Here is a 24,038-nt window from a genome sequence, read left to right on the forward strand (position 1 = left end):
GGCACTGTAAGCGGAGGAATATTTAACTGAGATGAAATTTGTTTTGATTTACAGAAGTCTTCCAAAACTTTTAATTTATTTAAGGTTGTTTTATCGTTTATAATAACCTTTTCAGCTATTTTGGAAAAATGTGTGTTTAAATCATCAGGTGATATGTCCTTTAGGCAACTTGAAGTAGGTGCAGTCGTTTTATTTGTAAGTTCGTTTATTGCTTTCCAAATGTTCTTTGAATTTTGTTTTGAAGAAGCAAGGTTTTGAAAATACTTTCTTTTTTTTAATCGTTTCATTGAATTAACTTTATTTCTCTGTTCTCTATACTCCTCTTCTTTACCGATTGACTTTAAAAAATCACGATGGTCAATTGCATCTTGTAATTCATCATCAAACCACTTAGGTTTTACTATGACTTTGTGTTTGACTCTCTTAATTCTCCATGGAGCATGTCGATCATAAATGTTAGTGAAGGCATTCAGCCAGTGCGTTAGAGCAGCATCATAATTCGTATGATTATAAACCTCAGGGAGAGAGGAATTACAGAGGTCACGGAGAAATGTGTCTTCGTTGAATTGAGAAAAGGATCTATATTTTATTGTCTTGTGGCCAGTTTTAGGAATTTTTATACTCTTTCTCGACCACGTTAAACAAATGGGAAAGTGATCGCTGCAACCACTGGCTGGAACACAACATTCAACAATGTTACGGTGATCAGTCACATAAATATGATCTATCAGAGTGCTGGTGGTTGCTGTGACTCTCGTAGGTGTGCATACCATTTGTTTGAGATTATAGAGGTTAAGCATATCAAGCCACATTTTGTTCTGTTTTAACAAATTAATATTAAAGTCACCTAACATAATTATTTCCTTTGATTCGAGCAAGACTGCATCTAACATCTGTGTAAAATTATCTGACCAGTTTGCTCGCTCTGCAGGATTTCTATAACAGAAACCTATAAGGAGTGGATCGAGGTGCTCTTTTCAACTTAATTTCTATCCACACCGATTCCACAAACTGCTCCAGGTGTGTTAATCGTGTATAACTAACTGATTCGCTTATGTACAATAGCAAACCAGTTTCTTTACTTTGCTGTTGGTCTCGTCGTAATACATTGTAACCAGGAATAGCAACATCAGAATCTGAAATCTGGTAAGATAATCTGGATTCTGAAAACCCAAAAACGTGAAAGCTTGAACCAAAATTTAAAAGCATAGTAGATATGTCAGTCATTTTGTTAATTGCATGGTTTATATTCAGGTGTCCCACGCGAAAACCCTCATTAGTGGGCCATGCATTTGGACAGCTGCTCATCGTGAAACTGTAAGTATAACGGCGTTCTAACTCCTGAGCGTTAAAATAAATCGATATATCTACTGAAATATCTTGATACAAAATAAACAAACTAAAAGTAAATAGCAAACGAGAAAGAAACAAAAAAGCAATAAAGAAACACAAAACTATGTTATCAAAAAGGAATAGACAATGTATTATGAAAAAGGAGACAATAAACTACTTTGAACGAAGAAGTAAGTTACTAATACTTAGTAAATAAGTAAGTAAAAAGTGATACTGTAATAGCGATCGCAGACAACAACAATCAATAAGCAAAGGGCGACGTCTCCGAGACTGTCCAAAAGTGGTGATAAAGTTAATATTCGTACTTTCAGTTGAAGACTGTTGTCAAACAATGAGACACACGCACACTTGAACGTGGATGATCGCAAATGACGACACAGTTGTGACTAGATCAGTAGACACAAGCACACAGTTATTATCAACCTGACTTCTCAAAGTATAAGAAGAAAGGTTTCACACGTTGGAGTAAGTGTAAATTCACAGTCTTCGGGTCACATTTTGATTGAACACAGTCAAGGGTCGCACTAAAACACTGTAGTTTTAAAACTACACACACAATATCGACAATGTCACCGTTTAGCATCTGGCCCTTTGGATAGGACAAGATGCACACTACACACTGCAGAGAGGGCACACACTTACTTGGTTATGGAGGAATCTCTCCGATAGTCAATGGCCACGAGCATTTGAAATTCGCACATTTATACGAATAATGGTATTGGTATACTTGTTATGAGTCTTTCTCTTGCTGTTTCACACACACACACACACACACACACACACACACACACACACACGCGCGCGCGCGCGCGCGCACGCACGTATGCACGCACACATAAACACACATCATACAGAGTGGTATTCGCACACGCATAGTTACGCTCTCGCACACACGCACACACACACACAATTCATTGTTTTCATTCTGAACATACTCTCTTTCAAAGTCACACAGACTGATGAATGATCACCTAAACAAGTGTAGCGGCCATCACGCCGCACTGGTAGGGGAAGTGTTGCGGGAAGGCAGGTGGTGGACAGCCATACCCCAAGGGGATCGGAACACAGCGCTCCCACGAGGGGAGAAGGGGTGTGGCCCAGGCCAGGACTGGGGGTGAAGTCGCCTCGCTGTATGCCACCAGTAAGGCGGCGGCGAGAGGGGCAAGCCCGGGGGGGCTTTGGATTGAAGAGGCTGGTCCACTAACGGGACGGTGTCTGTTGTCTCGGTTGACTAGTGGTATGTGGCTGTCGCAGTCATTACGACCCTGCCATGGCTGTCTCGCTGGTGGAGAGAACCGGACAGGACCGTGACCGTTCCTCAGTGGCTGCCCCTGCGCTCTGTGTTCTGTAACCTCAGCACGGCGATATGGATGTTGTGCGGGGGCCTGAACCGGGTTATGTGCGGGGGTCTCTAACAATGGTTTGCGGGTACCGCTATGGATGACATCACGCAGCTGGCCAGCGTACTTTATGTTGCACGCCAGTCTGCCGGTGCCCTGACGACTGGGGTGAATGTCGTCCTTGTACAGGGCCTTTCGTGGAGCTCCATTGCTGGTGAGAAAGGTCGGGGTGTGGTCGACCAGCAACACCTTCTCCTTGCTGCAGGCCCTGACCAGGGCGTCGTTTGACGATGCGACGGTCTTCTTCAGTGGATGTTCTCCACATGGTGGGACGATGGAGGAGAAGTGAGGGCGTGCATTGGGAAAGACTTTTTTCACTTGTTTTATAATGGCACTCCAGTTTGTTTTGGTGATAGTATTTTCTCGGCATGTGTTAATGCCGATATGCACAACAGCAAGTAGCACATTAGGACATTGTGGAATATGCTTAAGCCAATGTGCTATACCGTCCAAGGCAAGGCCAGCAACACTGATGTTTTCTACACGTTTTCCTGGAAATGTAAGAGCTAGAGAGACAGAGACAGACAGACAGAGAGACAGACAGAGAGACAGAAAGAGACAGAGAGAGAAAGACAGACAGACAGACAGACAGAGAAAGTCTTGCCTCTTGTTGTGACAAAACCGACGACAGGGCTGCCTTCCTGTGGAATTGAATCCGACCTTGAAAACAAATAAAACAAAAAGTGTGATACAAAGTAGCCGACAAAGTCGAAATACTGATACTGTTTGGCTGACTTAACCTAGCTTGGATTCTGACTGATTTAAAAGCCAAACCCTTAACATGTAGCCAATGCACTAGCATGTTCTAGCAAAAAAAACCACCTCTAATAACCCGTGTGGCCACATGGCAATCTATTCAACTTTGCTGTGTAGAAATGACAATCTGTTGGCTAACAAACTAACTAATGACCTAACTAACTAACTGACTGACTGACTTGACCAACTATCTAACTAACAACTGCCGGATACGCACGGACGGGAGCATACATATTTGTACAAAAAGCTTGAGTGACTCACACATTAAAAAAAAGTCATTAAGAAAGAAGGAGATAACAGCTTTAGAGAAATAAAAAAAAAACGAAGGAAAAACAAACACGAAACAAAACACAACAGCAAAACACAATGGTGTGATCGTAATTTGAACCTGTGCGAGTGCAAGACTACAAGGAACAGGTGCACGGCAACTAAAATGCCAAACAGGCAAGCAGTCAGACAGACAGACAGACAGACAGACAGACAGGCAAGCAGACAGGAAAACGGACAGACAGAGAGAGAGGCATGATAAAAAAAAGAGGCTGCACAACTGACACGATCTGTTTCGACTAGGGCCTATTGATATGCTTGCGCAAAACCCTGCTGTCAATTCGTGTGGTTAACACAATTCAGATGTCAAAAATCGTCAAAGTGCATGTATTGTTGAGCAAGCGCATGACAGTAGGTGTCGACATTGTATTAATTTGTGGACGTTCAATACACTTGCAGTAATCCGATCCTTCCCCAAATGGGGTATTCTACCCAAATCAGCAATTGCTGGTCGCTTAAGATTTGTGTAATACCTTTCGTACAACCCCTCCTATATACCGCCGATTTCTTGTTACATTTTAAAAGTCGTAATACGGATCGAGGTTCTAACGCACCGCTTTTCGGTTGGGACAATAATACCAGAACTCCAAAGTTCTTGTATAGGTTTTGTCTAAGGAGGATTCTTATTTGTTTGTGCACTCTGCGATTTAGAATAGAGAATCAAGGCACATGAAATGGCTAAAGTCATTGTGCACTGTCTTGTGTTTGGCGTATGCTCCGGTCAGTATTGCATACATATATATATATGTCACACGCTCTCCTTCTTTGCCACTACTAAAGCAAACATGTGCAAGATTGTATGTTACACGTTTCGGAGCATGGCAAGAACGGGGTCAAACTCGCAATCGTCCCCCCCCAAAAGCCCAAAACTGCACACATGGCTTTCATTTCTCCAGCCTTTATCGTTTCTTCTCTTTAAAATTCGACAACACCGAGAATACTGCAAACGACATCCGACCCGACAGTCCTGTTTTCATACGCGAGTTTAACTGCCATTAGAAATCAGCTCGCTCATGTCTGAATTATGAAATAACTTAGCCTGGGGTTACACAATCAACGTAATCTCGTTTGGAAGAATACGTCTGTCACACGACCAAGTCTGAATAGCAGGTAATATCTGTCCTGAAGGCACATTTCTTCCTGTGTTTATTTCTAACTGTATGTACTATCTGCTATTTGCGCAAGTTTGTATATGGACACATACCGACAATCAGTTTGAATTCATGCTTTCTGTGTAGAGCGAGATTTTGTTTTGAATTAATTTCTGAAAAGCCACTAGCGTTAATCGGCTAAATGAATTCCTTAGGAAACCCATCTCTGCCTAGGAAGCAGTCGGGCTGGTCATTTGTAGTATGTGTCCAAGTGCAGGGATGGTATCGTCCCATGTAAAAGTCTGAGCAGATCTGAGACAGTGAGCAGAATTGTTTGCACGGGAATGACTGCGCCTTTAACTTTAAAGGAACAACAAAATACCCCACAGTTCTTTTATAGCCGTACAATTCCAGACAACTAGTTGCCGAACAGAAACCACTGGCACTCTGCTTTAAAGGCCCGGTGTAACACGAAATTTTTACTCCACGAAAAATTTACTCCGGAGTAAATATTTCGTACGAAATTCTTACTCCGAGTACACTTTTCGTACGAGAAAAGAACTCCCCAAGGCACGAAAAAATTACTCCCTCCACGAAATTTTTACTCCCCATTTTTTTTACTTCCAGTAAAAATCTCGTACGCAAAAATCGGATGCGGGCGAAGGGATAATGCCAATAAAAGTGATCTCGCGCACACAAATGTCGCGCTACCCTCCTTCCACCACCAAGACTAACAGGGGACAAGGGAGTAAACATTTCGTACACCTGGCATGGGAGGTTACATTGCTCGTGTTGGGGTGAAGTAATTTATTCGTTATTTATTCGTCAGGGGAGTAACATTTTTGTACGAAATGTTGACTCGGAACTCACCTGTCATGGGAAGTAATTTTCTCGTGTAATGGGGGAGTAGTTTTTTCGTAAAGGGAGTTTGTTTGTTTGTTTATTTGTTGCTTAACGTCCAGCCGACTACGCAGAGCCATATCAGGACGAGGAAGGGGGGGATGAAGGGGGCCACTTGTCAAGCGATTCCTGTTTACAAATGCACTAACCCATTACTTGTGTCCCAGCAGGCTTTAGTAAAACTAAATTAATACCTACTGGAAGATTACCAGTTTCCAGTATGTTAAAATAGGCTTAACCTATCTACTGCTGGACTTACATCAGAACACTAACAGATTAAACTATACATGAATCGCGAGACAAGCGGCAAGAGAAGAGATTTTTGGAAAAAATACAGGTGAATGAGCAAGAAGGCAGAAAAAAGAAAAGAATTCATGAAGAAAAAGAAAGCATGACAGGAAAGAGGAACCAAAAATCTACCTAACAGCAAACTAGAAAGCTCCTGCGGTTCCAAAAACAGGAGGGGCCTTTAATTTCATAACCGCAGTGCCCCACTGCGGGACGTAAAGGGAGTAAAAGTTTCGTACGAAATGTATACTCCGGAGTAAAAATCTCGTGGGAGTAATTTTCTCGTGTTACACCGGTCCGCTTCGCGAAAACAGTTTGCCTCTCTGTCTCAGATCTGGCAAGGAATTGACATGGAATACGACCGCCCCTCCATTTGTCCAAAATCCAAAAATGAACAGCCCGGGTGCGTTCTGGTCGCTGTTGTATTTTTTTTGTAAAGAAATAATGTCCTGAAAGGCACTGGTGCCTTTTTCGGACATTAATTTCAACAAAAAGTTCCAACTCACCACAGCAAGCAGTCAGGGTGTCGATTTTTGGTATGTGACCAAGTGGAAGGATGGACTTATCACCTAGAAAGTCCTGGCCACATCTGCGCAAGGCTTAACAGGCTCATCGTTTTCACGAGACGGAGCGGGCCTTTAAAGTGTTCTTCCAACCAGTGAAGAGTGCATAGTGTAAATCTCCCGAGAAAGCGTGATCATGCATGTCTTGCTGAGCACATTCAAGCGTACTGTTTTTGTTGTAATACAATTGCAGGGGGGGGGGGGGGGGGTACGTTCCTTTTCTCTTTGCTGTTGCAGTAGATCATATTATTGAGTATTTTGATCGTTGTTTTGTGTAGTAAGCTGTCGAATACATGCTGTGGCCTGGGTGTAAATCAACACACACACACACACACACACACACACACACACACACACACATATATTAACCAACACACACGCACACGCACACACACACGCACACACACACACACACACACAAACACACACACACACACACACACATCCTGGATGCTTCCTGGTCAGGGTGGGATTATTTTTGATGAATCGATTTTGTAAATGACACTTTCTAAATCCATTAATCACAACATTCTCCCTCTGTAATGTTGGTGTGCATCCAAGTGGAGGGACCCGTCTTGATATAGCCTCGACATATCTCAAATGGCGAGCCGAATTGAAGAAATGTTTCCACTGTCACATACAACGCCTTTGACAAATATCGCTTCAGCACTGATGAAAGCAAACCCAGCTTCCAATAAATGTCTCGTTTCACAAAGTCAAATGTTTTAAACAAACTAAAGTTTCACAGTATAAACATTCACATGCAACTGTTTAAACATTAACACTATGCAAACACTGCTCCTTAGTGAATACAAAGCGGTGTGCCTATAGCGGGTGTGGCATGTTCGTTTTCAATTAAAACAATTGAGACTCCTTCAGAAATAAAAATCTGATATCGTATTACCATACTTGTCTTGTAAAAATTTCAGTGACAATTTCTGCACATAAACATGTTTTCTACGGGCAACATGCTGCTAACAATTTACTTTCCATATCAACAAATTAAATCATTTCTTTTTTATGACAATTTCCGCTAATAGAAAAGCGTTCTTCGGGCAAAAAAACAACAACCCAGCTACATTATAACTTTCTTTCTAGCACAAACAAAAACTGTAAAAAATCCTCTGACCGGTTGCTTTGACGATCGAAGGACGTAGTCCGGGGATGTATTCTTTTGGGACGAGAAAGAATTTACCCGATGCTACCCAGCATGTCGTAAGAGGCGACTAACGGTTCTGTTTCTCCTTTTACCCTTGTTAAGTGTTTCTTGTATAGAATATAGTCAATGTTTGTAAAGATTTTAGTCAAGCAGTATGTAAGAAATGTTAAGTCCTTTGTTCTGGAAACTTGCATTCTCCCAGTAAGGTCATATATTGTACTACGTTGCAAGCCCCTGGAGCAATTTTTTTATTAGTGCTTTTGTGAACAAGAAACAATTAACAAGTGGCTCTATCCCATCTCCCCCCTTTCCCCTATCCCATCTCCCCCCTTTCCCCGTCGCGATATAACCTTGAATGGTTGAAAACGACGTTAAACACCAAATAAAGAAATAAAGAAATAAAGAAAGAAAGATGTATTCTTCAAGTCTTTTCAGCAATACAGCTTTACCGCTCTCACGAAGAGCCTATACTCCTTAAATAATTGAAACATGTTGTACAGCTTTTCATATAATTTATCAAACGCTTTGTTAACACATGCTCAATATTTGCAGTGATATCCAGGGTTAAAAACCTCAGCGGTATACACCTCACTCCCCCCCCCCCCCCCCCCCCGCCATTTTTATTTTCATACAAAGCCGGGTTGTCCCGTGTAACATGCCCCAAATGGCTTTGCCGTGAGGGCGTAAACCTTACATTTTCTCACCTCACTTTGTGCATGTTTAATGTGCATGGTAAATTATATAGATTTTGGTTTGATATTTTTGGGACACGACGTGAGCGTCAAGAGAAAGATATGCCTGATCCATTATAAAGTGTGTGACTTTATTAGGGCTCCCCAAATTGTGCGGCAATGCGCCCTGTACGCACTAGAAGCCGAAAAAACGTACTAGAAGTTAATGGAGGGGGTCCCAAGACGCACCACACCTGCAAAGAGCGGGTCTCGGGACGCACTTCATATTTGTTATCAGGCGTAACGTCACCACTGTTTTCAGAAATGCTCTACTAGACTTGAATCCAACGCAAACTACGGAGTTTGTCTAACCGATATTTTACGATAATAATTTTTGAGATGCGCTCAGAGAGTTTAACAAGTCGCGTAAGGCGAAAATACAATATTTAGTCAAGTTGCTGTCGAACTCACAGAATGAAACTGAATGCAACGCAACGCAGCAAGACCGTATACTCGTAGCATCGTCACTCCACCGCCCGTGGCAAAGGCAGTGCCCGTAGAATTGACAAGAAGAGCGGGGTATTCGTTGCGCTGAGAAGGATAGCACGCTTTTCTGTACCTCTCTTCGTTTTAACTTTCTGAGCGTGTTTTTAATCCAAACATATCATTTCTATATATTTTTGGAATCAGGAACCGACAAGGAATAAGATGAAAGTGTTTTTAAATTGATTTCGAAAAAACAAATTTGATAATAATTTTTATATATTTAATTTTCAGAGCTTGTTTTTAATCCGAATATAACATATTTATATGTTTTTGGAATCAGCAAATGATGGAGAATAAGATAAACGTAAATTTGGATCGTTTTATAAATTTTTATTTTTTTGTACAATTTTCAGATTTTTAATGACCAAAGTCATTAATTAATTTTTAAGCCACCAAGCTGAAATGCAATACCGAAGTCCGGGCTTCGTCGAAGATTACTTGACCAAAATTTGAACCAATTTGGTTGAAAAATGAGGGCGTGACAGTGCCGCCTCAACTTTCACGAAAAGCCGGATATGACGTCATCAAAGACATTTATCAAAAAAATGAAAAAAACGTTCGGGGATTTCATACCCAGGAACTCTCATGTCAAATTTCATAAAGATCGGTCCAGTAGTTTAGTCTGAATCGATCTACACACACACACACACGCACACACGCACACACGCACACACGCACATACACCACGACCCTCGTTTCGATTCCCCCTCGATGTTAAAATATTTAGTCAAAACTTGACTAAATATAAAAAGTCGACATTAATTTGACGAGAGTGATCCAGGGATGACGTGTCGCCGACGAATGTGCGTTCCGAAAGCAAGAATATAGACCTCCTGCTTTTCGGACCCTCACATGTTTCCTTGGGGCGCCCGGGACCCTCGAGATCAGGCGTCCGTGAGGAGCCCTGCTGTATGTTTCAGAACACGAAGTGGATATTAACTCAAAATATGCACGAACAGATATGTAGATGAAGGTGTCCTTGTGAGGACACGACTTGGATGAATGAAGATAAAAAGTATCCCATATGGCTGGCTGTCTGCGACAACAAATACCCCATTGAAAGAAAAAGCACAACAAGAACTAGCACTGTTCCTTCGACCTTTCTCCTTCTGTTAGTTCGAATTTGTCGTCACTAAATAACGGTGTCTAGGTTCACCCCTCATCCGTCCCACCGCCTCTTCCACCACCCTCCCGCCTCTCAATCTCGGGATGGATTGTCCGACTATGATGTTAATGGTGACGTACTAATTAAAACAAAAGTGTTATGTGCAACTGACTGTGTGTGTGTGTGTGTGTGTGTTTGTGTGTTTGTGTGTGTATGTGTGTGTGTGTGTGTGTGTGTGTGTGTGTTTGTGTGTGTGTTTGTGTGTGTGTGAGTGTGTGTGTATCCGAGAGTGTGTGTGTGTGTGTGTGTGTGTGTGTGTGTGTGTGTGTGTGTGTGTGTGTGTGTGTGTGTGTGTGTGTGTGTGTGTGTGTGTGTGTGCGTGCGCGCGAGCGGTACGTGTGTGTGTGTGTGAAGGGGGGATCTGTGTATGTGTGAGTATCACAGTGTTTGTCTATGCCTTCCACCCTAGACACAACCGTCGAATGCAGAAGTCTATGCCTTCCAAGTGCGTACATGACATTCGTTTCCTCTTTTCGAAGTTGTATCCTATTATTCTGCTGAATTGAAAAAGGGTCGATAATCGCTCAATTAACTGGCACCGCACGATCATTATGTCCGGATGAATGATCTGTACTGTGCCGGTGGCAAGGGGAGTACTTCACCTTTTGTAGGAACACAGAAAGGAACAAATCCGACTAGCGAGCAACAGCGCAGCTGGATCTTAAAATGTGTGCTTGTGTGTGTCTAACACAAGCAGAGCTGTGTGTGTGTGTGTGTGTGTGTGTGTGTGTGTGCGTGCGTGTGCGTGCGTGTGAGCGTGCGTGTGTGTGTGCCTGTGTGCATGTGTGTGTGTGCGTGCATGCGTGCGTACGTGTATGCGTGTGTGTGTGTATGTGTGTGTGTGTATGGGTGCGTGCGTGTGTGTGTGCATGTGTGTGTGTGTGTGTGTGTGTGTGTGTGTGTGTGTGTGTGTGTGTAGGATTCACGAAACAGTGTAGGGAACGGGCAGTGAACGTTGAATTCGTAGAGTAGAAGCACATATATATATTAAAATCTGGCATTGTTTTCTTGTTTATTCTATTTATACTATTGTGTATATACCGTTGGAACACACTAGGGGTGACATCGGACTGGTGGGCCGTTCGTGACATGTCTTGATCTTCAGATGTTTGCACCTTGTGTGTTCAAACATAAGCACAGGTAAAGAGGAATCGAGAAAAACTGAAAAACCGTCTTCTTCTTCTTTTTCTGCCCCTTCTGCGTTCATGGGCTGCACCTTTCACGTACGAACACTCGTGGTTTTGCACGAATACAAGTTTACGTGTATGATCCCCCCTTCCTCCACCAACAACCCCCTCCCCCCACCCAAGATTTTACGTGAGTGCCGAGGCCGACGTCGTATCCACTAGGCTACTACGAAAGATTCGTACGATTTTCGTTTAAGTCGTTTAACAGAACATGGAAATGCTTTTAGACACCTGCTTATTATCTTGTTGATGGTATCTATGCAACTGGTCACACACAGTGGGAACAAATTGTTAAGTTGTATCTCCCGCAAGGTTCAAGTATTTTTTTTTCTTCTTCTCCAGTTTCGAAAAGCGGTACACAAGATCCTCGAATATTCAGATTTGGCCATAACCAGAATATGTCACGTACGTCTTGCCACTAGAGTAAAGTAACAAACCCCTCCCAAAAGGCGCTCGCCCCTGTCAAAGAACGACGGCCATCACAATGTTTGCTTTGCAGAGTTTACCAAGAGGTCCACTTGTGACTTCGCAAATGCCCATTGTAAATCTAATTGTACGCGGTCATGGTGGGAATGTAGAGATAGCTCAAAGGAATTTCACCTTCATCATTTTATTTTTTAAATCGACCATTCAACTTATACATTTCTGGTAAGGATAGTGAAAAGATTGTATATATAGTCATGTGAGGTTACCTTCGTGGAAATTCGGGCATCTTTTTCACTTGGGAAAGCGAGCTGCCATACAGTACGGCGCTACTCATTTTTGTGGTTCTTTTTCCTGCATGCGCGTATTTATATTTCCAAGCCCTGAGACATTCGCTGTGAACTTGCGTTCTTTACCGGGCGTATACCTGCACACGGGGGTGTTCGGACAACGAGGAGAGTCTGCAGAAAGTTGACTCTGGGATATATATCCCTCACCGAACGCGGGGATCGAACCCTCGCCGATAGAGACAACTGGTTTTGAAGCACGCGCAGCTCAGTTGGTAGAACACTGGACTAATGATCATCGACAGGGAGAATGACCAATAGCCACAGAAGCCTTGAAATAAACCAACACAATCAACGTTAATTATCATGACACGGTGACACCCTTCAAGAATCTCAGCGGGGACACCCACCCAATCCTTTCACCACGATACCACAAGAGCAATCTTTAAAGTCTACAGTATAACGGAAACATGACCTGACGATTAGTTCAACAATATAATACATTACTAGACTTGTTTAACGACAACACAAACAGAGACATCACAAGCCTCAGCATACGTAAACAATTGTTTATAATTGTCTTGTGAACAGACAACCTTAAAGATGTTCTTAACACTTTTGAATTGATTAAATATGCTTGAGAGAAAAAATATTATACATTACCTGGTGTGTTCCATGCGTAAAAAAGTACTCCGAACGAAGACACAAACATTATCAGCATGATCATTCTCTTGATAAGTCTCCGGGGCGCCATCTTGTATGTCTCCTTTACCTCAGTCCACAAGAATACAGATCCAACAACAATATCCGCCCAGTCTCACGAAATAGCCTAAGTCTCTTATTTCTGTTCAGACTGTATTTTGCTTTGTTTCTTCAGCCCAAATTGTACACATTCACAGCACGACGAAGAAAATGCAGTTGTGATCCAATGAATACGAGGAACATTAATCACCGTCTGTGTATAGGCCAAGAACAAGAATACATACTTAACGACAATTCTCGCACAATCTCACGAAATTAGTCTCTTATTTCTTGTCAGGCTTAGGGCTCTTCTGTTTGTTCAACCTTGCTATAAATCCAGAGCAAATGACGAAGAGAAACACTTGCAGTCGTCCCAAGAATATGCGGACGTCTAATTTGCCTTCAGATTGAGTTCAACAACAGTAGTTCAGTTTGTCTTTGTTCAAACACGTATCAGCATTAACTTCATGTACGTTGTTCTAGAAGCGGTCTTGCTGCACACAATCTATGGCACTCTCTCGACCTAGCCCTGCGGGAATGGAAAGAAAAGTTGTCGTTAAAAGAAAAACAACAACAGAAGAAAACAAGTCGCGTAAGGCGAAAATACAACATTTAGTCAAGCTCAGTCGAACTCACAGAATGAAACTGAACGCATTGCATTTTTTCTGCAAGACCGTACACTCGTAGCATCGTCTGTCCACCGCTCGTGGCAAAGGCAGTGAAATTAACAATCCAGAAAAGCGCGGTAGCGGTTGTGCTGAGGAGGATAGCACGCTTTTCTATATCTCTATTCTTTTCAACTCTCTGAATGTGTTTTTAATCCAAACATATCATACCTATATGTTTTTGGAATCAGGAACGGAAAAGGAATAAAAATGAAATTGTTTTTAAATCAATTTCGGAAATTTGATTTTATTCATAATTTTTATATTTTTAATTTTCAGAGCTTGTTTTTTTATTCCGAATATAACATATTTATGTTTTTGGAATCAGAAAATGATGAAGAATACGATAAACGTAATTTTGGAACGTTTTATAAAAAAATACTTTTATTTACAATTTTCAGATTTTTAATGACCAAAGTCATTAATTAATTTTTAAGCCTCCAAGCTGAAATGCAATACCAAAATCCGGCCTTTGTCGAAGATTGCTTGGCCAAAATTTCAATCAATTTGATTACAAAATGAGGGTGTGACAGTGCCGCCTCAACTTTTACATAATGCCGGATATGACGTCATCAAAGATATTTATTGACAAAAAGAAAAACAACGTCTGGGGATATCATACCCAGGAACTCTCATGAAAAATTTCGTAAAGATCAGTCCAGTAGTTTACTCTAAATCGCTCCACACACACACACACACACACACACACACACACACACACACACACACACACACACACACACACACACACACACACACACACACACACACACACACACACCACGACCCTCGTCTCGATTCCCCCCTCTATGTTAAAACATTTGGTCAAAACTTGACTAAATGTAAAAACAAAGAAAAAAAACCAGTTATCGAACAGACCTTTTGGTAATAAATTGAAAGGAAGGTGGGGGTAGGGGGGGGGGGGTGTTTTTGTATTTGCCAAGCACATCATCGTGGGGCTTTTAATCCATAACATGCTGCCATGCATCCGTCTACAATGTATCTTCATTCATCCTTCAACATGTATAATAAATATGTAAATGGCAAGTATACAAGACATACAACATTAGGACCTAACCGACAGACGGACATATAACATATCGTGCACTTAAGTATGGCCGGAGCATAACATCACATGCAGATTACAATACTGATAAAAAAGGGAGAGGGAGAGAGATCAAATCAAATCAAATCAAATCAAATCAAATCAAATTAAATTAAATCAAAATTTATTTTACGAGGGTTGTGGCATAAGCAATATAAACGAGCTTCTTTTCAACCAGCCCTCGCCCAGAGAGGGACTATTCTAATCTTGAATACATATATATATAGAGAGAGAGAGAGAGAGAGAGAGAGAGAGAGACAGAGACAGAGAGACAGAGAGAGACAGAGAGAGAGAGCGCGAGAGGGGGGTAATGATGGTGGTGGTATCATTTATAATGTATACTCTTTAGTAATAATGCAAATAATAGATTCTTTTTGAACTTCCACCCTACAATAGTCAAAAGTCACTAAAATACAAGACACCCCTACTCCCATAAGATTGGACAGGGTGACAGACAGGTAAGAGGATAAGTGAAGCAGACAGACATAAGACATACACACACACTCTTGCCTAAAATCTTATAAAAACCTACAATTTTAAACTGTACAAAAAGTTAAGCTGAAATGGACACTTCGCCTTGGTCAATAACCTAACATATATTCGCATAGGGTAACCACTCTGACAAAAATTCAACATTTCTATTCCTGATAAGATTCAATTTCTTTTCAATGTAATATCTTTGTTTTAATATTTTCAAAAACAACATTCAAAAGCGGAACTGAGCCCTGAAGTTTAAATTTATAAATATAATATTTTCCTAAAAGAATAATCAAATCTAAAACATTATCAGTGTTCACATTATCATCATTTCCAAATATTATCAATCCTTTTGAAAAAGTCAAATGTTCACAATGTAAACATTCTTTGTGCAATACATTATTCAATTTAATCCAGAAGGTTTTAACAATCATACATTCCCAAAATAAGTGAAAAATTGTCTCTTCATGATACCCGCAAAATGTGCAGAGCGTTGAATTTTTAATTTTACATAAATATAAATATTTATTACAAGGTAGAATCCGGTGTAGGAGTCGCAGCTGAAACCACCTTAAACTGACATCAACAGTACTTTGAAAGGGTTTCAAAAAAATTAATTTCCAATTCATATTGCTTTCACTGGTGCTATTCCATTTTGAAACCGCGGATGGAATATCGTTAGACTGCACAAACACCTTCTTCACAACATGGTTTCCTTTTTTTTATCACTGACCACACTCTACTATCCACTGATTCATGCTGACAATTCAATGTCTTAAAATTCAATTTCTTCTGATAGCTTTTCACAGCGGATACAATTCCACAATACAACAAAATATCACTTTTAACATTGGGAAATAATTCAGAAAATTCTTGATAATTCAAATATTTACCCTCCAAATTTACTAAATGTTTCACGTGTACAATTCCTTCTTCATGCCAACTCTTATAATAAATGCTTCTTTTACCTCTCACTATGTTATCATTATAAAAAAGACATTCGTACAAAAATTCATCAATATTAACGGGTAAACATTTTGCATATAACTTTTCATAATGCTTTAACACATCTTGCCAAAACTTGTTTTTCACCGTATTTTTCAACACTTTTATATAATTGCTACCAACCAGATTCACAATATTTAGTTCTGGATACATATCCATAACAAATGTCTTCAAACATGAATCACCACAAACAACTTTTCGCATCCAATCGATCTTCAATGTTGACAAAAATACATAAATATTCACCATATTTAACCCCCCTTCTTCAAGGGGTTTACACACTACTGTCTTTTTAATTTTTGCTCTTTTACCACTCCATAAAAAATCAAATAACAACTTATCCAATTCTTTCAATAAGTTGCTATCAGGATCGGGCAGACACATAAACAAATGTGTAATCTTTGACAATACAAGGGTTTTAATAACTATTATTTTACCTAGTGGGGTAAGATGTCTCTTTCCCCATACACATAAACTCTTTTTAATGTTTTAATTTATCCTGATAATTAATGTGAACAATACATTGTAAATCAACCGAAAAATGTATACCCAAAACCTTAAAAATACCAGGGTTCCAGCAAAAATTTTGATCTTGTAAAAATCTAACATGCGAATTCTTTCTACTACCTATCCAAATAACATTTGTTTTATCGTAATTCATATTCAAACCAGACATATTTGCGAACAGTTTAAGTGTACGTATAGCTTCTACAAATGACTCCTTACTTCCATCTAAGTAAAGGGTGGTGTCATCTGCAAACTGCGACAGTAAAATATCTCGTTCTTTTAATCTAATCCCTTTAACTTTATCATTTTGTTTAATCATTAAAGACAAAATTTCTGCACAAATTAAGTACAAATAAGGTGAAAGAGAATCCCCTTGTCTAACGCCTCTGTGTATCTCAAACCATCCAGTATAATGGCCATTTACAGTTACACATGTAATAATATGATTATAAAAAGTCTTTACCCACTGTCTCAGTTGCGGTCCAAAGTTAAAACAATCAAGACTTTTCTCAATAAAGGACCAAGAAATACTATCGAAAGCTTTTTGGAAGTCAATCGTCAACAAGAGACCAGGAATATTATGCTCTTCTGTGTACACGAGTGTATCAAACAGTTGACGTATGTTTTCACTAATACATCTGCCTTTGAGAAATCCCTTTTGGTCTTCATGGATAACATTGGCAACACTTTTTTAAGTCGGTTTGCAATACAGGTAGAGGCAATTTTATACACAGTGTTCAATAATGTAATAGGACGCCAGTTTTTTAAATACTGTTTAGGTTTACCATCTTTGGGGATACATGTAATTATTCCTTGTCTCTGGGTTATTGACATCTCTCTTTGTTGAAAACTACAATTTACTGAACGGACAAGAAAAGTACCAATATCATTCCAAAACATTTAAAAAAACTCTGTAGTAAATCCATCTGAACCTGGGCTTTTATCGATTTTCATTTAGCGAAGGGCTGCTAAGGCTTCAGCTTCTGTAATTATGCCCTCAAGCATCATACTTTCCTCTGGAGATAATTTAGAGGCATTTAAAAGACTAAGGTCAACATCCTCTACATTCCTTTCTGCATATAATTTATCATAAAACTGTTGAACTTCAATCATAATATCTTCCTGATTATATAACATCCTTCCTTCATCTGTTTCAACATAATTCATTGCTTTATTACAAAAATGTCGATTTTCCAAATTACAAAAATACTTACTAGCACGTTCGCCTTCATTAATCCATTTGACCTTTGATCTCACAGCCATTCCTTCACATTTATGAACCCGTAATTGCAATAACTCTCTTTGTTTTTCCTCAAGAGTGGTTAAATCTTCATCCCTAAATTAATGTGGATTCTAAAACATTTATTTCTCTTAATAAATTTTCTTCTTTTTCTCTTTCTTTTTTCTTTTTAAAGGAGGCATATGAGATAGTTTTGCCACGTATCTCCATAAGGAGTACCTCCAAAAATAACTGGTCGTTTATTTCTAAATGTAAATCACAATTCAAAATATTCTCAATACCATCCAAATCATCAATCTTTGCATACTGTTTCTTGATATCCAATATCACTTTTTTAATGATATCTACATACTCCTTATCACGCAACAACGAGTTGTTAAATTTCCAGTAGGGTTTGCCTCTAGGTTTCTCTTCAGATTTAAGTGAAATATACACTGGGCTTTGGTCTGATCGATAACTCGAGCCTATATTCACTCCATTAAGTCTGTTCATTAAATTTTCTGACACAAGGAAATAATCAAGACGGCCTTGTTTTACAGTATTAAAGCGACGCCATGTATATCTCCTTTTCTCAGGATTCAGTTCTCGCCATACATCAATCAGTTCATGTCGTAACATCAAATCCTTAATTTTCAACCTTGACTTGGGGCGATTAACACCACTAACATAATTGCGTGCATCCAATTTTGTATTCAAAAGTACATTCCAATCTCCTCCCATAATCAATAAGTCATTTCCGATGGTCTGGACTTTACCCATCACTTCATCAAAAAATTCAGGGGGGGGGGGGGGGTGTTAAAGAAGAGGGGAAAGTTGAGACAGAGGAGGGTATGGGGAGGAGGGGAACAACAGACAACTCAATTTAAAGAGGTCGGAGACTCGGTCCTTACGTTCACATGTGACCCAACCGTCGCGCGCAGCCCACTATAGTGTGTGTGTGCATAAAACTGCACTTGTGTGCCTCAGTAAAACAACCCAGATACAATGTCACTTCTTCGCCAGTACAGAAAACCCCGACCTAACTTTGAAGATTTCCTGGTTCATTGTGCACACAACAACTGGAGAATATACATCAGTCTACTGTCTTGGGCTAACTGTAACTAACTGAACCAAATACATATACTTACAAGGGCACGTGTACCCAGAACAGCAGAGGAAGGCATATTTTTCCACAGTGCTTTTTATGTTTCCTTTCTAGTTTCTCTTCTCCTTTTTCAGTTACTTCATACAACTATTTTCCAGGCGCCTCCAAAACAACACCATTAAGAAGAACGACGATTTGATGCGTGCTCAATAGTTAGCCATTCACATTTGTCACACCCACATGAAAGCTTCAGGAAATATTCTAAGACCTTTCCACTCTTGTATGATTCTGCGTAGTCCTATGACCATCCCTTCGCGAACAGATGACAAGCACAACCTCGATAAACCTGTTTTCTTGTAAGCTGTTTACGGGTACCCCTCTTCTCGGTATTCTTTTCTTTTCGTGCTGCCGTCACTGGTTAAACGATCTCACAGCGAAATAACCGCTTAGCGTCGCTTCCCAATGAATAGACAGGAAGGGTGTGTCTAAAACACTCGGGGACACGCGGGGACACGCGGAGACACGCGGGAACACGCGGGGATAGTTAAACAGCACGCGGGGACACGCAGGGACGTTATATAATAACATTCTGACTATCCTTTATGTATTTAAAAATGCACACAAAAAAAATTAAACTATTTATTTATTTATTAAAAAAAAATCAGATTGTTATAAAATAACGTCCCCGCGTGCTATTTCACCGTCCCTGCGTGTCCCCGCGTGTCCCCCAGTGCAGTTAAATTGTCCCCGCGTGTCCCGGGGGTGTCTAAAACACGCGGGGACACGCGGGGACAGTTAAACAGCACGTGGGGACACGCGGGTACACGCGGGGACGTTATATAATAACATTCTGACAAACATGTATATAATAACATTCTTTATGTATTTACACCAATTTTTTTTTATTAAACTTTTTATTTTTTTATTTATTCAGAATGTTATAAAATAACGTCCCCGCGTGCTATTTCACCGTCCCTGCGTGTCCCCGCGTGTCCCCCAGTACAGTTAACCTGTCCCCACGTGTCCCCGCGTGTTTTAGACGTGTTTTTTTTAATGCATAAAGGATAGTCAGAATGTTATTATTTAACGTCCCCGCGTGCTTTTCGACACCCCTTGTGTCTAAAACACGCGGGGACACGCGGGGACAGTTAAACAGCACGCGGGGACACGCGGGGACGTTATATAATAACATTCTGACTATCCTTTATGTATTGAAAAAAAATAAAAAATTATTTACTTATTTATTTATTTAATTTTTTTTCTTTCAAAATGTTATAAAATAACGTCCCCGCGTGTTATTTCACCGTCCCCGCGTGTCCCCGCGTGCAGTTAAACTGTCCCCGCGTGTCTCCGCGTGTCCCCGCGTGTTTTAGACACAGGGGGTGTCTACAAGCACGCGGGGACACGCGGGGACGTTATATGATAACATTCTGACATCCTTTATGTATTAAGACAAGAAGAAGAAGAAGAAGAAGTATTAAAAAAAAAATAATTGTATTTATTTAAAAAAAAATTAATTTCAGAATGTCATAAAATAACGTCCTCGCGTGCTATATCACCGTCCCCGCGTGTCCCCGCGTGTCCCCGCGTGTCCCCGCATGCAGTTAAACTGTCCCCGCGTGTCACTGCGTGTTTTAGAACACACACACACACACACACACACACACACACACACACACATAAACCAACATTCACACACACACACACACACACATAAACCAACATTCACACACACACACACACACACACACACATTAACCAACACACACACACACACACACACACACACACACACACACACACACACACACACACACACACACATCCTGGATGCTTTCTGGTCAGGGTGGGATTATTTTTGATGAATCGATTTTGTACATTAGTTCATCTACAATACTGAACACTTTGGTGGTCAGTGTGGTGCAATTAAGATTTTGTTCAAAATAAGGCTTGTAGTTACATTTGTATTGTGACAATGCATTAAGATAATGATAATGTATAAATTCATATATTTTTTGCTGTCTGCATAATGCATTTAATTGCAAACTGATAATAAAATGTCGAAATTGTGACCCAAAATGGCTTCCCTAAAGAGGAATGGCTTCAGTGGGTCAACTCAAACAGTGATATTGACTACATCAGTGCATCACCACAAGAAATTATGCTTTTAATTTAGGCTTCATGCATTAACAAAACATTGTGCTAAACTTTTTTTTTTACTTTAGAAGTGGATATTGACGCAAGTATGGACGACAAATTGCGTTTCAGACGCATCACTAAGTGTCCCATTGTGATGTATTTTTTCACTTTCCCAAAGTCGATGACAAGATAAAATCAGCTTGTCCACTATGCACATCAACAAACTATACCCAAAATACTACATTTCGCACCCTATTAGCTTACAAATATTCGAAAGATTTGGATGCTGAGAATATTTTTACATAGCGGCCGGTGTCTCAAGTGTAGCATCTGAAACGCAACCCAAACAATCGCAGAAAATGTGTTCGAAACTCGAGTTCAGACCGGTTTCCTTGCGTTGACGGAATTCTCGGGGAAATTCCATGCAAACCCATGACATTTACACAGAAAATCCAAACACATTTTGACCTTGGGACACCAAAAAAAGTTATGCGTCCCGTCTTCCGGTCACTGGTGCATCTGAAACGGAAAGTAGCACTTTTGAGGAGAGGGGTCACTTGCCATCGTAGCGCGCTGTGGGCCGGCTGGGGCGGGTTGCTGTTTCATGTGCCTGTTTCATTGTTTATTTCCGTGTGTGAAATCGGCGTGCGGGTCTGTTTTTCCCTTGTACCTGCGCGCAATAGCTGTCGCGGTGTATGAGTGCGACTACACGTGCCTTGGCGATGGAAAGGTGTCCGGTGATGCATCAGAAACAGGATCTTTGATTTCAGTTTGATACATGTTTAATGTTGAATTAAGTTTTGTTGTTATGATGCAGAATCTTGTTGGTGAATATAGTTTTTATTTGTTCCATATTTGTGTGATCATGATCAGACTTTTGAAGTTTATTGTTAGCTGTGTTACAGACACTTCGGTGGACACCATTTTGGAAAGGTGTCCCATGATGCGCCCATTATCAAAACTTCACAGATTCTGATTATTGCATAAAACTAATGTCTTTATGGAATTTATTGCACACAATGACAATACAGTTAAAAAAAAGAAACTTATACATTATTTGTCTTTAGTATTTTCCCCCTTCATAATCAATTTAAAATTCAAAGTTTCACATGCTACATGGGACATATGTGCACTCAACAGTTCTTACAATTTTGTTTTTCAGTTTGTCATGTGGACACTTGCCTTGATTTTAAATTATCTTTGTTAAAAAGTTCATTTGTATTTTGGGTGTGCCTTGCTAAATTGTTATAAACTAAATTGTGTTTTAGGTGCCATCCATGGCAGAACTGGTCAGGAAGTCAATTGCTGCTGATGTCCATATATGCTACTGTTTTTGTTTTATGATTTATCTGTGCATTTCCTGTGTAAATAAATTTGTAGTTTGCATTCATACTTGCAGTGTTAAAATTTCTTCGAGTGGTGGTCAGACTGTACATGTGACATTGAAACTATAGATTTTCTGATCAAACATGTCCACACATGATATATAATAATTTATATATCACATTTTTGTGTGCATGCATGACTCCATAACTCATTCTAAATCAAAAAGACAGCATTTCAACAAACAAAAACAAGGAGTAGGAGTTTATGGTGTCCCATGTAATTCTGTAACGCTGTAATGGTTTGTTTTTTTCTCCTGAAAACCAAGTGTGACCAAATTTTATACTAGCTGGGCTACAATAACTAAGTGGTGTTGTTAACATTTATAATAAATTTAGCTTCATTGTACTTTCCTTTGCTAATTTAGAGAAAGTTTTGTTTCTAGTGTTGCGGATGCTACGGTGTCCCATTGTATTTACAACTCTTTAAGTTCACACATGCAGTTGGGGGTGCAAGGTCTGTTCTAAAAGTCTTATTGCAATGTCATCAAGCATATCATAATCAAAAATTAATGGACATCTACTTTTTTGTAATAGTGATGGTGTCCCAACGTTGCATCCGTAACGCCAGAATACCCCCCGTACTAAACATGCTGCTCCTGGTAAAAGGATTCATGGTATTCATTTTGTAATTTCAAAATCTGTTTCTACATTGTTCAAGGTATCTAAAACCTTAACAGTTATTGTTTTTATTTTTACACCCCCGGTATAGGGGTGTGTATAGGTTTCGCTCGATGTGTTTGTTTGGGTGTTTGTTTGTGTGTTTGTGTTCGCATATAGATCTCAAGAAACTTGGTGAACAGGTTCTATACATTCCTGAGACGGTCCTTACAAAAATTGGGACCAGTCAAACACACGGTTAGGGAGTTATTGGTGGATTAAAATTATACAAGGACTTATACAGGGACATCTTCATGGTCAAAGGGAAATAACCATTCTCACTCAGTCACTGCCACCAACTGAGAAGGTTATTTCCCTTTGACGGGGGTGTTTTTCCTACCTCATAGGAATTTCTTGTTATTTTAAATTTTAGCTCATTTTCCCCCTTTTGGTACTAGTACTGTAGATGAAGGCAAATGACACTTTCTAAATCAATTAATCACAACATTCTCCCTCTGTAAAGGAGACAAGCAAGATGTTGATTGTTGGTATGCATCCAAGTGGAGGGACCCGTCTTAATATAGCCTCGACATGTCTCAAATGGCGAGCCGAATCGTTTACTCGTGAAGGACTATGCCTTTAAACTGAAGAAAGGTTTCCACTGTCACATACAACGCCTTTGACAAATATCGCTTCAGCACTAACGAAAGCAAACCCAGCTTCCAATAAATGTCTCGTTTCACAAAGTCAAATGTTTTAAACAAACTAAAGTTTCACAGTATAAACATTCACATGCAACTGTTTAACATTAACACTGTGCAAACACTGCTCCTTAATGAATACAAAGCGGTGTGGCTATAGCGGGTGTGGCATGTTCGTTTTCAATGAAAACAATTGAGACTCCTTCAGAAATAAAAATCTGCTATCGTATTACCATACTTGTCTTGTAAAAACAGTTTCTGTTCAGTGACAATTTC

At 40.0% G+C, this 24,038-nt stretch overlaps 1 protein-coding gene across 3 annotated transcripts in view; it reads right to left on the minus strand.

Moving 5' to 3' along the window:
- LOC138976562 (uncharacterized) overlaps positions 1-24,038 on the minus strand; it is a 63,323-nt gene that overhangs the window by 21,492 nt on the left and 17,793 nt on the right. For all 3 annotated transcript variants that reach the window (XM_070349417.1, XM_070349425.1, XM_070349411.1), the window contains exons 3-4: positions 12,780-13,386; positions 3,358-3,413 (exon numbers count right to left, since the gene is read on the minus strand). In XM_070349417.1, coding sequence (XP_070205518.1) covers positions 3,358-3,413; positions 12,780-12,870 — 147 coding nt within the window. In that variant the 5' untranslated portion in view covers positions 12,871-13,386. The remainder of the gene's footprint in view (positions 1-3,357; positions 3,414-12,779; positions 13,387-24,038) is intronic.

This window comes from Littorina saxatilis, linkage group LG1 (assembly GCF_037325665.1).
Source record: "Littorina saxatilis isolate snail1 linkage group LG1, US_GU_Lsax_2.0, whole genome shotgun sequence".
NCBI lineage: Eukaryota > Metazoa > Mollusca > Gastropoda > Littorinimorpha > Littorinidae > Littorina > Littorina saxatilis.